The following is a 16,856-nucleotide window of genomic DNA, read 5'->3' as shown; positions in this document are numbered from 1 at the left end:
AGTAAAGTAACCCCGCCCTACTAGCAGGAGGGACAGGGGTTACACAACTCAAGTTCATCAATAATTACTCATACCACTAAAGAGTTATTATTGAACTACCACACAAATCTCAAATTACATCATGGGTTCCTTCTTATTATGAGTGCATTAATCTCCCTGTGTTTAAGATATAGAATGCCCACTAATTAAATGAGTTATTGACAACTCACTTAATTAATATCTTGCTCCAAGAGTAGTACCACTCAACTTCATTGTCGTGTCGAACTAGGTCCACCTGCAGGGTTTATATGACAATCCTTATGAGCGATCCTTAAGGAGACATCATCAACCTAAATTACTAGGACACAATTTCATTCTATAATCAATAACACACCATATAAATAATATCATTTTCCAACTTATCGGGCCTATTGATTTAACGAGTTAAATCACACCCTTTGATAAATCAAAGAAATAAATATTAAATATACGTGTTTGTTATTATATCATGATTAAGAGCATACACTTCCATAATAACAGAGGTTTTATTCTTTTATATAGTCAGTATAAAAAGAAACTATCTCAAATGGTCCTGCTCAATACACTCATAGAGTACTAGTGTAATTTTATAGTCTAGATAAACTAATACCAAATTACACTACAACAACTCCAATGGTTTGTCCATTCCATCTTGTTTGTGAGCTACTATTTATAATTTATAAGGATCTGATAACATGATCTTCTGTGTGTCTCCTCACATCATACTGTCTACAATATAAATTAAATGGATAACTACACTTTGCATAAATATAGACATTTGACCAATGTGATTCTAAAATGTTTATACAAAAAATTAGATTTTTAGTATACACTCTAACAAGAGCGTTCTCCCGTAATTAGTGCTGAGAAGCTAGAAAGCTACCTCATCCTGTCTGTCCATAGGACCATCTGTGATAGAGTATTCTCTAGCGGACAGTGAGGTAGGTTTTTGTTAACAGTTGATTTTATTAGCACTCTTATTTTTATAGTAAGTATTTTATCTGAGACTGCTTCCTTTGATCTCCCTATATATAGTATCATGCACTATTTTTTTATATCCATTGAGTTGTTGTATTCACTATCCCTTTTTTTTCTTTGATTTTCAACTTAGTAGATAAATGACGTGTTGTGTCGCTCTGAGGTCCTAGCTGCCAGTCCCACTCGTTTGGATTTCCTTTTGAGTTGCTTAGTTTATTTTTTACTGCTTGTGTTTACAGTTTTCTTTCTGTATCAGTTTTTAGGTGTGTTCATATGTACATGTATACATACACGCATTATTATTCTTAGCTTATTATGTTGTCTTTAAATGATTTGATATCAATTATTTTCTATATTGTCACTAGGGGGTATCGTCGAGTTTGGGGGGCAAGTATACCCTTGAGGCATGACATGTTCACGCATTAAAGGTAATAATCCTATTCACTAGAGTAGTTGTAAGAGTAGTTTTGCATTCGCATGTATCTATGGAGGGATAAATTTTTGTTACGTTTTTAATTTGTTTTTTTACTATAGATCCCAACAATGGTATCAAGTCCACTTGCGAATGTCTTCTACGTCTTGTTTTATATTTGATATAAATAAATGAGCATATGTTTATTATGATTTGCTCAGAATGATTCATGGGTGACTTTGACGTGTGTTATTTTAATTTGTCTGGAATGAAATAGTTTGTGTTAATCAAAATGTATTTATTGTGGCATCTTCATATTAAATATGAATGCGTGTTACAATCTGATTTCATTCGACAAATCATAAATCCTTAGGGCGTTGCCCCTAGGACCCCGTATGATTTTAATATATAAATCGTTAATCAAAATCATAATAAAAAATGTCATAGATCTGTTACATACATGGATATTCTCAAGCAGGGATGTTCCTTGTGGCTTAAGCACACCATGTTGAGGATGTTCCTCATCTGAGATGCTCCTATAGTGTAACATGGTGTGATACGTTATAGGGATATTCTTGGTCTAGGATGCTCCCAAGTTGAGTGCACGACTACGGTCCTTTGTGATCTTTTCGAAGATGTTCCCAAACAAAGATGTTCTTATAGTGAGTACACAGCTAAAATCCTATGTGATATTTCTGGAGATATTCTCGAATGGGAATGCTCCCAAAATGAGTGCTTGATAGAAGTCCTCTATGATTTTTCAGAGATATTTTCGAATGAGAATATTCCCAAAGTGAGTACACGATTGAGGTTTTATGTAATCTTCTTAGAGATGTTCTCCAATGGAGATGTTCTCAAAGTTAGTGCACGATTAAAGTCTTATGTAATTTTTAAATGATGTTGCCAAAGTGAGTGCATGGTTGAGATCTTGTACAATCTTTCAGAGATATTTTTGAATAGGAATATTCTCTGAGTGATATGTTGCCGAACCACTTCAACTCTATATATTCCTGTGCGGATACTCAAATATGTGCCTAGTTGGGTGTGTGCCCGGTCAGGTGGCGTTATTCCTAAATGGTTGATCCCCAGGATTCCAAGGTATATTAAGTTTCAACTTACTAGCTCGGTACGTCCGAGCATGTTTTTCTCTATGTCTTGATCACTGTACTAATTATTAGTAGTTATCTATAATTTATCTTCACCGTGTTAATCTAGGGACAGATTAACGAGACACTGAAAATATTAGAAGCAAACAAATGTCCTTTTGCCACGTTAAGTTCCAACTTAATTTAATCTGAATCCAATTAGTTGCATGTTTGAATACAGAAAAAGCCAAGAACAATTGGCTCACTAAGATCAAACAAGAACAGTACGCACTATTCACGCATTTCTGTTCAAATTAAGATCTAAAGAATTAAACATAAATGTACATTTGGAAATGATAGTTCAGTTTATATATTTCAAGCTTTGAAATTTGTACAGACTTTCACAAATAATTATGATTTGATTCTCATACAATGTAAATGAACGTATGCGGCACTCAAATTATTTATGATAATCGTCTGTACTTCTCGGATATAACCGGTAGGCGATAGAAAATTATACAATCGACCGACCACGAACAAGGATAGAAATACCAGCCTAATCAAAATGGTCTGAAATAACAAATTCCTGAATGCAAAGAACAAACAAACCTCCGTATTTTCTCGAGTTCTTTTTCTCAACTCATTCTTTTACTCAACCCTTTTCTTTTAGTGTTCCTTCTCTGCGAGAATCTGCCCAAAGTCTTCTTCGGCAACACACCGACACTAGCAAACATCCAACAAGTCACAGAGAGGGCACGTCCAGAGTGACCTTTCGTTGCTGCGTCTACAACTGATGTGTCCTGTCACAAGTCACTATTTCTATTACTTGTCATTGTCGGTCTTTTGCCGGTACGCTTAGCCACATGAACAAAGCCACAAAGGTGGACGCAGGCCTGACAAAGATGCCAATGCAGAGCCTAGGCTTACGTTTTCCACTATACCGCAGCTTTCGCCAGTAATGACTCTCTCATGCACACATTCTTACCAACGATGGACAACAGAAAAAAAATAAAAACTTTTTAAGTAAAGTCTCTTCTCCAAGCTTGCGCTAATGAAGCGACTGAAGAAGGCACTGTTTTAAGATTTTGAAGAATGAGGGATACTTGTTCAGGTTCAACCCTCGCGATCATAGAGAAGGAGCCAACGAGGAAGCCAGGAGGATGCATTGGCATCTTCCTCCATCTATTTGACTGGAAGAAGAAGAAGCAATTCTCCAGGAAGCTTCTGCCTCCAGGTTAACGCTCTTGTGATATCGCAGCTAGCTATTTTTTTTCTCTTTCATTCTTGTGTTAGTTTTTTCCTTCTTTCTCAGTTAATGCTGCAAAGAGGGCATTGAAGAGGCTTGGTGGGCAAGATAAGTTCGCCATTGCCAAGCAATTACCGGTACTCAGAGTTTGTTGTTATCAATTTTTTTGGCTTATGATATTTGGCATGGCTTTAGTAGCTTTTTGTAATCAATCCCAAGGTATCCCAAGAGAGTCGTGGAGGTTCATGCTCTTACCAAGATTCCTCTGCGAAGGAAATGTGCGCTCCAACCATGATAGCCCGACTGATGGGACTGGAATCGATGCCCAATGTTCACCATGAGAACAAGCAAGCGGAGAGCCGAAAGGTTTGTTCAAAGTCTAAGACGCAGCCCAAGACCACGAGATTGTTGAAGAATCGACGATCTCTAGGAAAAGATACGTTCCGGTTGGAAATGAGTTTGGAAGAGCAGCACAGGGTGGCGTCAGTAATTCAGAGTCAAAGGAGATCACCAAGGAGAAGGAAAGCACGGTTGAGGGAGGTTGCTACAAGGATCTTGGAACCCGGTTTGCAGTTCAGGAACGCTTCTAAATTTGGCATCACCAACTTTGATAGCTCGGTGAAAATTGCAGGTGGATCAGATATGCCCTCAAGTCATGATCTCCATGTTGGTTCTTGCGCAAACTGTGGGAGTTTAGTGGAAGTCATGAATTTGAGAGTAAATGGCAAGTGCCCTGAAGAACTTGATCATGAGTATAGAGGTTCATCGTCATCATCATCATTAAATTTTGAAGTGAGGGAAGAGAGTTTAGGAAGGGGAGTCATGCAGGGATGCAAGAAAAATCAAAATGCTTGCAACAGAGAAAGAAGTTTCAATACAAGAAATGGTCACGGTAGATACAGGAATCCTGAGAATCTAACTTTAAGAAAAAATCAGTTGGCATCAGGGATTGAAAATTATTCTTCAGATAGTGAGGCTAATGTGATTGCTGGTGCTTCAAGCAAAAGCTCGGGAAATAGGACACTTGTGATGGGAAGAACTAGAACAGGGAGGGGAAATGAAACAAAAACATGGAGCATGGAATTGGACAAGGATAAGATGATAGCCAGAAGGAGACCTGCCAGTAACCATCACATTGCATGTGATGAACTCTCTGGTGGAGATTTCTTGAGCCAAAAGAGAATCACAAAGGAGTTGCCAATGCGTAAAAAATTTGCACGATCCATTGTTAGCCATCCCAAGGAGCAGAGTATCACAAGAAACGAGTCGATTGAAGATAAAAAGTCCATTAATGGAAGTAAAAAAGAGAAACAAAGAATTTTTCTGTCTTTTAGTTCAGGAAGAAGACATGTTACAAGATCTACATGCCAACTGAACATGGTTGAGAGGAACAAGTGCTTTAATAAAGTCATTAGTGGCACTTCTCCAAAAGATTCACTGCTTGTTGATCTAAGGGATAAACTCTCCCATCTCCAAGATTTTGAGCAGAACTACAATTTTCAGACAGATGATTGTTTTCCGGGAATCAATTCACTGTCAATACTGGGCAGAACTTCCTCTTTTGAAAAGAATTACTTGTGTTCCTCTGGTTACTTGGACTTTTCTCACCAGACCTTCACTGATGAACAGACTGCAAACATAAATGAAAATATTCAGGCAAGTTATTCTTATGTTGTTACTCAATGTGAGGTCCAGCATTTAATTAGACCTTTAGAATTTGCAGTCGGTGCAATGGTTGTTTACAAAGCAATCACAAACTGCCAAACAAAAGAGAATTCCATGGTTGAATGTTCATAGTTTTGCAAATCTCTCGTAATAAGTTTCGATTATCAACTAAACAAGTGCAAAAAGGATTGAAAAATTGTATACCAGAAACTGTAATCTAAGCTTCTGACGACTCTTTCTTTCTAGTTTCTTTTTGTTTATTTTGTATCATATTAATGAATGTGTTCTTTCCTTGTTGATAGCTATTACTACAACAAAGTTATATTCAGAATATCCATAATCTGTGTTTTTTAGGGAAAGATCATTTAAATCCTGTCGCTGAGATGCATCATTGGCTCATCATTTCTTCAGGAAAATGCAAAATCTAGAACTCGTGTAAATTCTATCTCTTGTGACGGTGAAACTGATGTGTCGTATGTGGAAGCTTCAACCTCGAGTGATAGTTGCTGCTGCCTGAACCACAATTGCCTATCAGGTGAACTTGTTGCTTTCATAATCATGTTCTTGTTTTGACTTAGTAAATGCATCCATCAAATGCTAAAATAACGACTAACTGTAATTATAATACTACTTTGCTGTGGTTTTTATAGTCGCTTAGCTATCATGTAGCCTTCATAAATTCAGGTACCTTGATAACTTAATTTGCATGAGTTGTTAATCTAGGATACAAGCATATGGAGTGCCACTCGCCAGAGAACTGCACCAAAATGGAAGAAAGGAATGCAGAAACTGATGACTCAGAAACCTTAGTTGACATCAATAGACTCCACAGTAGCAAGCTTTCTGCAATTACTGGCAGCAAACTATTTAAGCAGAATAACTACCCTGATGAAGCACAAGAAGAAGTTAGAAATGGAATGCAAGGGAGAGCAAAATGCAATGTGGCTACTATGCTGGTTCAACGGGAGAATCTACAGGGGCAACTTCTTTTAGACTGCATGGTAGAATCTTTGGATTCACTCTACGATTATTTCTGTCATAAAAGTTACGAAGGCTTTGTTAGATACCAATATTTGAGCAAAAGAAGATTGGCAGAGTTGGTTGAGGAGAAGATCATAAGATGGCAGCATATGGACAGTAAGAGCCCGGTTGAGCTTACAAAGCAAGAAATCCAGCGACCAACAAACTTAGACTGGCTTGAGTTAATGACAGGGAGAATTGAGCTGAGTAAAAACATTGAGGAAGATACACTAGCTTTGATTATAAATGAACTGGTTGTAGACCTTTTCCGATGTTGAATTAGTCACTTGTTCTTTTAAAAACTAGTTGGAACTCAATTGCATCCATGGATTTTGTATACCATATTCTTTCATGGTGATGAATGATAAATTGTATGCGGACAATTGCAACAAATGGTTTAGGCAAACTCAATCTAAATGGTGGTAAATTAGTGATCCGGTCTGGAAGCTGAGTCGGATGGACCGTCGGATGAGGTGGATCAAATGTTAACCGAATCGCGACGTCCCAGAGGGGGGTGTGCTGAGATGGCTCCCATGTTGACCGAGTCTTCAGAAGTTCTCTGGTCAACGCTACCTGCAGCCAGCGACCGGATTGACCCGGCGCCCGGTACCTCGAGACTCGAGGCAGATCCAACGAATATATAAGTAACCGGATAATAATATAATAATGAAATAAATAAGGAAACGAATACGGAAAACGTACCCTAGCCCAGGGGGGCGCCCTCGGATGGGACGCACCGAGGGCGCAGCTCCAGTTGTCGCGACCCGGAAGAGTAGATGACTGTGATCAGGCTGAAGAGCTGGATCTGACGACGAGGAGCTGAACGCGGCACAGGCTCGAAAGGCGAGCTGCAGGTCGGGATAAAGCACCGGCACGCAGACCGGGACACTAGGTCGGCACACAGGTTGGGAAACGAGATCGACAGACAGACCGGGACACTAGATCGGCACGTAGGCCGGGAAACGAGATCGGCACACAGGCCGAGACACGAGATCAACACACAGACCTAGACACGAGGTCGGCATGCAGGCCGGGACACGGGATGAGTACACTGACCGACACACGAGACAACACACCGGCCGGTATACAACATCAGTACACAGACAAGAATACTACATAAGCACACAAACCGAAACATAACAACCGCACGAAGGCCGACCTACGACGATGGCTCAAAGGCTCGATCAGTGTCGACAGCGTATAGCAGCATGGATCAGATACCGGATCGACGTCAAAACTGTACGACAGTGCTGCTCGGAGCATGATAGCAGCTATGCCGTCCGCGAAGCCATGGATCGGGCGACGAATGTGCATTGTGCGCGTGGCGTGGGTGGTCCAGCGAGCAGCAAAGGCAATCCGACGAGCAGCGAAGGCGGCGAGAGGGCCATCTATCCCGACGGGCGTAGCCTGGGCTCGTCGGAGTGTGTCGCTGGCGAGAGGTGGCTCGTTGGAGTATGCTGTAGGTGAGAAGGGTGGTTGATGGTGGCTGTCGCCCGACGTCGCAAGGAGGAAGAGGAGGAACGGCGGCGACAAGGGAGGAGAGGAGGCGGCGAGGCCGGTGGCTGGTGACGATGAAGAAGAAGAGGCAGTTCTGTGACCCGCATCGCGAGGAGGAGAAGTGGCCGCACGGTGAGGAGAGGGAGAGGGGAAGAGGTGGTGGCCGGTCTCGGCTCCGGCGACGGCGTCGTACATGTGAGGAAGAAGGTCCAATTTTGTGGGTTCCTCCTGGCGACGGCGAGCACGAACCAAAAACAACCCCTTTCCTTTTGGTTCACGGCGACTACGGGAGGAGGAGCGGAGAGGAACGGTGGTCGGTCGTCGCCGGCGTCGCGAGGCGGATGGGGAGAGAGGAGCACCGGCCTTTCCGGCGGTGGCGACGTGAGGAGCAGAGTCAGAGAGGAGAAGGTGACGACGCGTGTAAGCAGGGAGAGGAGGAGAAGTGGTGTGGCGACCGGCGATGGCGTCGTCTCCGGTGAGAAGCATGAGGAGGAAGGAGAAGTTGGTGGCGCACGAACGAAGCCGAGACCCCACTTTGCATGCTACAGTATTCCCCACTTAAAGCCCTAGTTAGCGAAAAGACCTAAATACCCTCCTTCTTTCCCCTTATTTCTTCTCTACCCCCCCTATCATATCCGTATCACAATCCTCCCCCTCAAGTCTAGTCGAAGGAGGCGCAAGTCCGACTGACTAGACCCAACCGAACAAAAAACAAAATCGCTACTGAATGCAGAGTCATATCACAGGTCTGTCATATAACGTCGAACGAGTAGCTGTGCTAATGTTAAGCATGTGACTCAAGCAGAATCGAGCGAGCGACGAGAAATAATTCAAAACGCACGACAAGCAAACGATCGATCAGATGCTGAGGGAGACCGAGTGATATCGCGAAGACGCTCGGACGAGGCCGAGCAGAGCGATCGAGCGATTGCTGAGCGAGACAAAAGGCGATGGACTAGCGATGTTGAATGCACGACCGAGAAAATGTCGTCCAAATAAATCGTGACCAGGATGAGTAAAAGCCGTAAGTGCGACCGGGAACATGCCGATCGAGTGAGTGCTGACCGAGCGAGCACCGACCGAGCGAGTGTCGACCGAGCGAGTGCCGACCGAGCGAGTGTCGACCGAGTGACAATAAATTACGACCTGGCAATGAAGAGAAGGATAGACGCGCAAAGTCGAGAGCGCGACCGAGCGAGTGCCAAACAGAGCGGCGAAGCGTGCACGATGAGTGCCGAGCAGAGCTGTGAAGCGTGCACGATGAGAGTCGAGCAGAGCGGCGAGTGAAGCGATGAATGTCGACCGAGCAACAGCGGTGAGCGGAACGTGGGAGCTTAGTGCCAGGCAGAGCGGCGAGTGGGGCGGTGAACGTCGACCGGGCAACAGCGAAACGCGAATGATAATTGCCCAGCAGAGCGACTAGTGAAGCAAGTGGGATGGGTGCCGGGCAGAGCGGCCAGTGGAGCGATGAGTATGATGAGTGTCGGGCAGAGTTGCGAGTGTGTGAAGAGCGCCGACCGAGAGGTCGTTGGGCGTGAGAGCATGCTCACTTATAACTCACACTGGGGCGAGAGTGTGAGACAGCCGACCGAGCAGCTCGGTCATTGGGCGTGAGAGCAAAGCTCACTTATAACTCGCACTGGGCGAGAGTCTGGGATAGCCGACCGAGTAGCTCGGTTGTTGGGCGTGAGAGCATAGCTCACTTAGAACTCGCACTAGCGCGAGAGTCTGGGACAGCCGACCGGGAAAGTCATTGGGGGGTTGCGCGTGAGAGCAATGCTCACTTATAACTCACACTGGGGTGAGAGTTTGGAATCCCGACCGGGAGATGATCCGGAGGCCTGACTAGTACTTAATCTGGAGACCTAGCCAAGAATTGATTTGAATGTCTGACCAGGACTTGATCTGGAGACCTGATCAGGAATTGATATGGAAATCTGACCAGAAATTGATCTGGAGACCTGACTAAAAAATAATCTAAAGGCCTGACAAAGAAGCAATCTGAAAGTCTGACCAGGCATTGAACTAGAGATCTGGCCAGGCACTAATCTGGAGGTCTAACCCGGAATTGATCTGGAGGTCTGACTAGGAATTGATCTAGGAATCCGACTGAGAATTGGTTTAGAAGTCCGACCTGGAGATCATTAGCGATACTCCGATCCTAGACCGATGGTGATACTCTGGTTCGAGACCAGTGGCAGTAACTCGACCCCGACCAGGGGAGGATAAGACTTGAAATGCATAGAAACGGAGCCCATAGCAATATGAGAGGACAGAGCCTTTATCATACCTGATGGTGAAGTGATGTCAACCGGCTGACTCAAATCTCCAATGCCCGTACAGCTAGTAAGAGAAATAGTGTCGATCCCTTGACTCCCAAATGTCCGCGGAGTTAGGGAGAAGAATAACCTGAGCCTTGACCGTCCAAGGGATTGAAGCTCGTAGCCATATGAGGGAGCAGAGTCCATAACCATATAAGGAAGCAGAACACCGCGGATATAGGTAGTAAAGCCTGCAGATGTCAGAGGATGCAAAATAGGTGGAAGATGCAGAGCATATAATAATAATAGAGTGCCTATAGCAGTAAAAGAATGTTGAATCTCATGGTAAAGGGTGCAGAGACAGTAGTAGTAAAAGGATGTAGAGCCTCATAGCGAAGGGTGCAGAGCCTGTAGCAGTAAGAGGATGCAGACCCTAATCATCGGGGAGCTGGGCCCTTGATCCCCGATTAGAGAGTAAGGCCTCTAGCCAGTAAACAAAGAGCGAGGCCCTTGGATCCTGATCGGGAAATCGTACTACAAGTCAATGATCGGGGAGCTGTGTCCCTAGTGCATGAGCGGGGAGCTGTGTCCCAAGTGTATGAGTGGGGAGCTGTGTCCCATGTGTATGTGTCGGGAGCTGGGCCCCTAGTATCCGATCAAAAATCGAAGGCCCTAGTCTTTGATCAAGGAACTAGGATCTTACTTTCTTATCAGAGAACTATAGCAGTTCCTATAATCGTAAAAAGGGAGCAGAGCTTGTAGCGTACCAGATCTGGGAGCCGTGTCAACCGGCGATCCTGTAACTCCCGAATACCCGTGGAGTCAGGGAAAAAATATATAATGGAAAAACTAACCTGTCAGCCAGCTGAAGCTCCACTCGATCCCTCGACTCTCGAATACCGGTGGAGCGAGGATAGAAGATAATATACGCGTCGAGATCCTCCAAGATTGTGATAATAGCAGAGAACCTCTCCAACGTCATCCATCTTCATGTTCCAGAACAGGTGATGGAGATTCCCACAGACGACGCCAAATTTGATCCGGTCTGGAAGCTGAGTCGGATGGACCGTCGGGTGAGGTGGATGAAATGTTGACCGAATCGCGACGTCCCGGAGGGGGGGTGTGCTGAGATGGCTCCCATGTTGATCGACTCTTCAGAAGTCCTCTGATCAACACTACCTGCAACCAGCGACCGGATTGACCCGGCCCCCGGTACCTCGAGACTTGAGGCGGATCCAACGAATATATGAGTAATCGGCTAATAATATAATAATGAAATAAATAAGGAAACGAATACGGAAAATGTGCCCTGGCCCAGGGGGGTGCCCTCGGATGAGACGCGGCTCGAGTTGTCACGACCCGGAAGAGTAGATGACTATGATTAGGCTGAGGAGCTGGATCTGACGACGAGGAGCTGAACGCGGCACGGGCTCGAAAGGCGAGCTACAGGTCGGGATAAAGCATCGGTACACAGACCGGGATAAGGCACCGGCACGCAGACCAGGATACAAGATCAACAAACAGACCGGGACACTAGGTCGGCACACAGGTTGGGAAATGAGATCGGCAGACAAACCGGGTTCCTAGATCGGCACACAGGCCAGGAAACGAGATCGGCACACAGGCCGAGACACGAGATCAACACACAGACCTAGACACGAGGTCGGCACGCAGGCCGGGACACGGGATGAGTACACAGACTGGCACACGAGACAACACACAAGCCGGTATACAACATCAGTACGCAGACAAGAATACCACATAAGCACACAAACCGAAACATAACAACCGCAGAAGGCCGACCTACGACGATGGCTCAAAGGCCCGATCAGTGTCGACAGCGCATAGCAGCATGGATCGGATACCGGATCGACGTCGAAACTATACGACAGTGCTGCTCGGAGCATGACAGCAGCTATGCCATCCGCGAAGTCTTGGATCGGGCGGCGGATGTGCACTGTGCGCGTGGCGTGGGTGGTCCAGCGAGCAGCAAAGGTAATCCAACGAGCAACGAAGGCGGCGAGAGGGCCATCTGTCCCGACGGGCGTAGCCTGGGCTCGTCGGAGTGTGTCGCTGGCGAGAGGTGGCTCGTTGGAGTATGCTGCAGGTGAGAGGGGTGGTTGATGGTGGCTATCGGCCGACGTCGCAAGGAGGAAGAGGAGGAACGGCGGCGTTGAGGGAGGAGTGGAGGCGGCGAGGCCGGGGGCTGGTGACGATGAAGAAGAAGAGGCAGTTCCGTGACCCGCATCGTGAGGAGGAGAAGTGGTCGCACGGTGAGGAGAGGGAGAGGGGAAGAGGTGGTGGCCGGTCTCGGCTCCGGCGACGACGTCATACATGTGAGGAAGAAGGTCCGATTCTGTGGGTTCCTCCTGGCGACGGCGAGTACGAACCAAAAACAACCCCTTTCCTTTCGGTTCACGGCGACTACGGGAGGAGGAGCGGGAGAGGAACGGTGGTCGGTCATCACCGGCGTCGCAAGGCGGATGGGGAGAGAGGAGCACCGGCCTTTCCGGCGGTGGCGACGTGAGGAGCAGAGAGAGAGAGGAGAAGGTGACGACGCGTGTAAGCAGGGAGAGGAGGAGAGGAGGTGTGGCGGCGGGCGATGGTGTCGTCTCCGGCGAGAAGCGTGAGGAGGAAGGAGAAGTTGGCGGCTTGGTGGCGACGCACGAATGAAGCCGAGACCCCTCTTTGCATTCTACAGTATTACCCACTTAAAGCCCTAGTTGGTGAAAAGACCTAAATACCCTCCTTCTTTCCCCTTATTTCTTCTCTACCCCCGCCCCCGCCCCCCTATTATATCCGTATCAATTAGTATCACTGATTAGTGTCAATTAGGAAACTAATTGGTGGTAGGAATTGGTTGATATGGTGAAAACTCCTATAGATGATGATGATACAGCGCATAAAGGTAGGACCTGGTCAAAGGGACGTGGCAGTCATGAGTCAAGGGGCGTGGCAGTCAGGAGTCAAGGGGGTGTGGCAGTCAGGAGTCAAGGGGACGTGACAGTCAGGAGTCAAGGGGACGTGGTGGTGAATCAAGGGGGTCGGTGTTGGATGTTTTGAGAGCATGAAACAACAATTAAATAAAGCGGTAACCACTCACATGGATCTCCCGAAGAAACGTTGCTGAAGAACCGCCGGTCGACGAAGAGGTTGTCGCTGTTGGAAGAACGATCACGGAGCAACCGGAAAGCGCTTCAAAATTCACTAGCCAAATCCCAGCACCTGGATGTTCTCCCTTTGCTCGACCAAAACACCTCACAACTTGGCAGTGCTCTTCTCTGATCACCTTCGCATCACCAGTCATCGTTCCTTTTCTGATTGCCTTGGACACCTCTTATAAGAAGGCTAAGGAAGACAAAGGGGAAAGGATGCCCCTTCGTCTCCTTGGCGTTTGCAGCAAAGAGAGTAACGAAGGGGAATCTGTGCCCCTTCGTATGGATCTCCAATAACGTCCAATATCTCCCACTTGTCCAAGTGAATCCATATGGTCACATAGACTACAAGGTGATCATGTCACGAATACTAGAGCGAAATTAGTCACAAAGACTAAATAAGTCACGTAAACTTTATGAGGATCAAGTCATGAACATTAGAGCAAAATTTAGTCTCAAAGACCAAATAAGTCACATAGACTTTAGAGGATCAAGTCACGAAAACTAGAGTAAAATTTAGTCACAAAGACCAAATAAGTCACATAGACTTTATGAGGATCAAGTCACGAAGACTAGATCAGAACATCCATTCCATACATTAGGCAAAATGGTTCGTACGACAGCAAGCACAGTGAGCATTCAATTGCTAAGAAGATTGTCACACCTTACTTAGCTGCTCATAGAACAAATCAGAGACATAAATATCCATAGAACGAATCAAAGACATAAATGACTTGCCTTTACCCCAGATTAAATTATTTACATCATCATGAGCATCTCTAATCTCTCATATTGACCATATGTCAAGAGCATGTTCAACATCTCCAATCAAACAAATTATTCACAATTACATTTTATGTACTGAACTAAAAATGTAACCCGTACTAGTGAATAAATGTCACAGATGTAAATCAATCTTAATTTTCCTTTTTAGTTAGAATCCATTCATTCTAATCAGTCGCTTTCCTAGTTATGTTCCATAGACCAAATCATCCATAGCTAATAGGAAACATGCTAAAGTAGCAGACACTGATTAAAACTTCAAGTAGATAGCTAAATAGTCACTTAGGGTAAAATCGAGATTAACTTATAATCTCAAGGGTCTCACATAGTAGAGAAGCAGGGATCCATTCTCCTACTACCCTTCTTGTCGCCATATCACATGTGGTATGAATCACATGCTACGATGCTATTCTCTTTACCAAAAAGAGCGCATGTTTTTTCCAAAATTTAACATCGTACAGATTGTGATTTAGACAATCCAATGTCTAATCCTGAGTTCAACATATGAATTCTTATCTGATCTCAAGCAGATTCAGTAAATGGTATGTGCATTTACTATAATCATTACACAAATGATCTCATCTTAACACAAAGATCAAGGCGACCTTAACTTATGGGTATGTCTCTATTCACAGCTACATAAGCTGTGTCATAAGCAACGGTCTTACCTCTATTTGTACTTAACAAATAGAGATGATTGTCCATGTGAGTGGACCAATCCCAATCTGCCAACCTGCTTATCGAGACTTTTATTCGAATATAACCAAGACATATATATTAAATAGATCATGACATTTTTCATTTATCAAAATATCTTTACAATTAGTTACATTCTTCGAAGTCCCAAAGACTTCACATGGTCATGAAATGTCTCTTTAGTCAATGACTTAGTAAAAGGATCAACAAGCATATTTCATGTAGGGATGTACTCAAGAATCACCTTTTTCTTGTTAACAATATCCCTTACAAAATTATATTTAATTTCTATATGCTTGCCTTTACTGTGATATTTGGGATCCTTGGAAAAAGCTATTGCAGCTTGATTGTCACAGTACACTGTAACAGGACTCCCACTGTCCTCAGCAATTCTCAGATGCTTCAGGAACCTTCTTAGCCAGACCACCTCTTGCACAACCGCTGCACAATCCACATACTCAGCTTCCATTGTCGACAAGGCTACACAAGCCTGCTTCTTGCTGTTCCCTGAGATGACGCCATCATTCAGCAAGAAGACATAGCCGGATGTGGATTTTCTATCATCAAGGTCCCTTGCCCAATCTGCATCTGAGTAGCCACTTATGCTCATATCTGATCCTTGGAAACAGAGGCAATAATCAGCTATTCCTTTAAGATATCTGAATATCCTCATCACCGCTTTCCAGTGTCTCGATCCTGTGTTTGACTGGAAATGACTAACTAAGCCAACAACATAGCTTATATTGGGACGAGTGCACAACATAGTGTACATCAAACTACCAATAACACTGCCATATGGTTTCTTCTTCATTTCGGCTATTTCCTCAGGAGTCTTGGGATAGATACTTTTGCTCAAGACAGTACCTTTCGCTATAGATGTCTGTTCAACATTGTAATCTGACATATTGAAGTGTTACAACATCTTAGTGATATAAGCTTCTTGAGACAAACCCAAAAGTTTCTTTGATCGATCTCTAATGATCTTCACTCCTAAGATGTACTCTGCTTCTCCCATATCTATTATGTCAAATTGTGATGAAAGCCAACTTTTGACTTATATCACACACTTTATGTCATTTCCAACTATTAGCATATCATCAACATATAATGATAAAATGACAAACTTTTATTTTTCCTTTCTTAGGTAAACACAATGATCCTCATTGACCATTTCGAAACCATAAGACAATATTACTTCATTAAATCTTATGTTCCATTGTCTTGACGCTTGCTTTAGCCCGTATATAGACTTCCAAAGTCTACATACTCTTTTCTCTTGGCCTTCAGCAACAAACCTTCTGGTTGTACCATATAGATTTCTTCGTCAAGATTACCATTAAGGAAAGTTGTTTTTACATCCATCTGATGTAATTCCATGTCATATTATGCTACTATAGTTAGGATGACACGTATTGACACAAACTTCACAACTAGGGAGAATGTTTCTTCAAAGTCAATACCCTCCATTGGGTATATCCTTTTGCAACCAATCGAGCTTTGTATCGATTAATCGATCCATCTGCTTTCATCTTTATTTTGAGAATCCGCTTATTCCCAATAGTCCTTCGGCCTGGAGGAAGATCGACTAAATCCCAAACTTGATTCTTTCTTATTGACTCCATTTCTTCATCCATTGCAACTTTCCATTCTTTGCTAACTGAGCTGCTCAAAGATTCCTCAACTGTTCGAGGTTCCTCATCATCAACTGGGAGAACCATCAATGCCTCATTCTCAATATCAAACCTTCTCCGAGAAATAATCTAATGACTACTTCTTCGAAGATTAGACTGTTGAGAAACTGACTCATTCAGTGGCAAATTACTCCCACTCGGTTGACTAGATTCAGGCATCTTTTGATCTGTTGATAAAGGAACATTATCCTCCTCCTCTATCTCATATAGAGGAATTGTATTATCAACTTCACCTCATGTTGGGAACTCAGTTTCAAGAAAAGTAGCATCTCTTGACTCTATTTCAAAGATGGTTCCATCTTGTCGCTCATCAATATAAACATAACCCTTAGAAGTCTTAGAGTACCTT

General features: G+C 44.2%; 1 protein-coding gene across 1 annotated transcript; it reads left to right on the top strand.

Annotated features, from left to right (window-relative positions):
* Positions 1-3,479: 3,479 nt before the first annotated feature.
* On the top strand, positions 3,480-6,761 carry LOC122021818. The gene is made up of 5 exons (XM_042579981.1): positions 3,480-3,727; positions 3,806-3,876; positions 3,959-5,395; positions 5,816-5,939; positions 6,128-6,761. Exons 1-5 carry the CDS (start codon positions 3,586-3,588, stop codon positions 6,700-6,702), a joined length of 2,349 nt encoding a protein of 782 aa, XP_042435915.1. The 5' UTR covers positions 3,480-3,585; the 3' UTR covers positions 6,703-6,761.
* Positions 6,762-16,856: the final 10,095 nt, after the last annotated feature.

The sequence above is a fragment of the Zingiber officinale genome, chromosome 9A, assembly GCF_018446385.1.
Source record: "Zingiber officinale cultivar Zhangliang chromosome 9A, Zo_v1.1, whole genome shotgun sequence".
NCBI lineage: Eukaryota > Viridiplantae > Streptophyta > Magnoliopsida > Zingiberales > Zingiberaceae > Zingiber > Zingiber officinale.
Note: the sequence above shows the minus strand (reverse complement) of the source record. Positions and strands in the feature narration are given on the sequence as shown.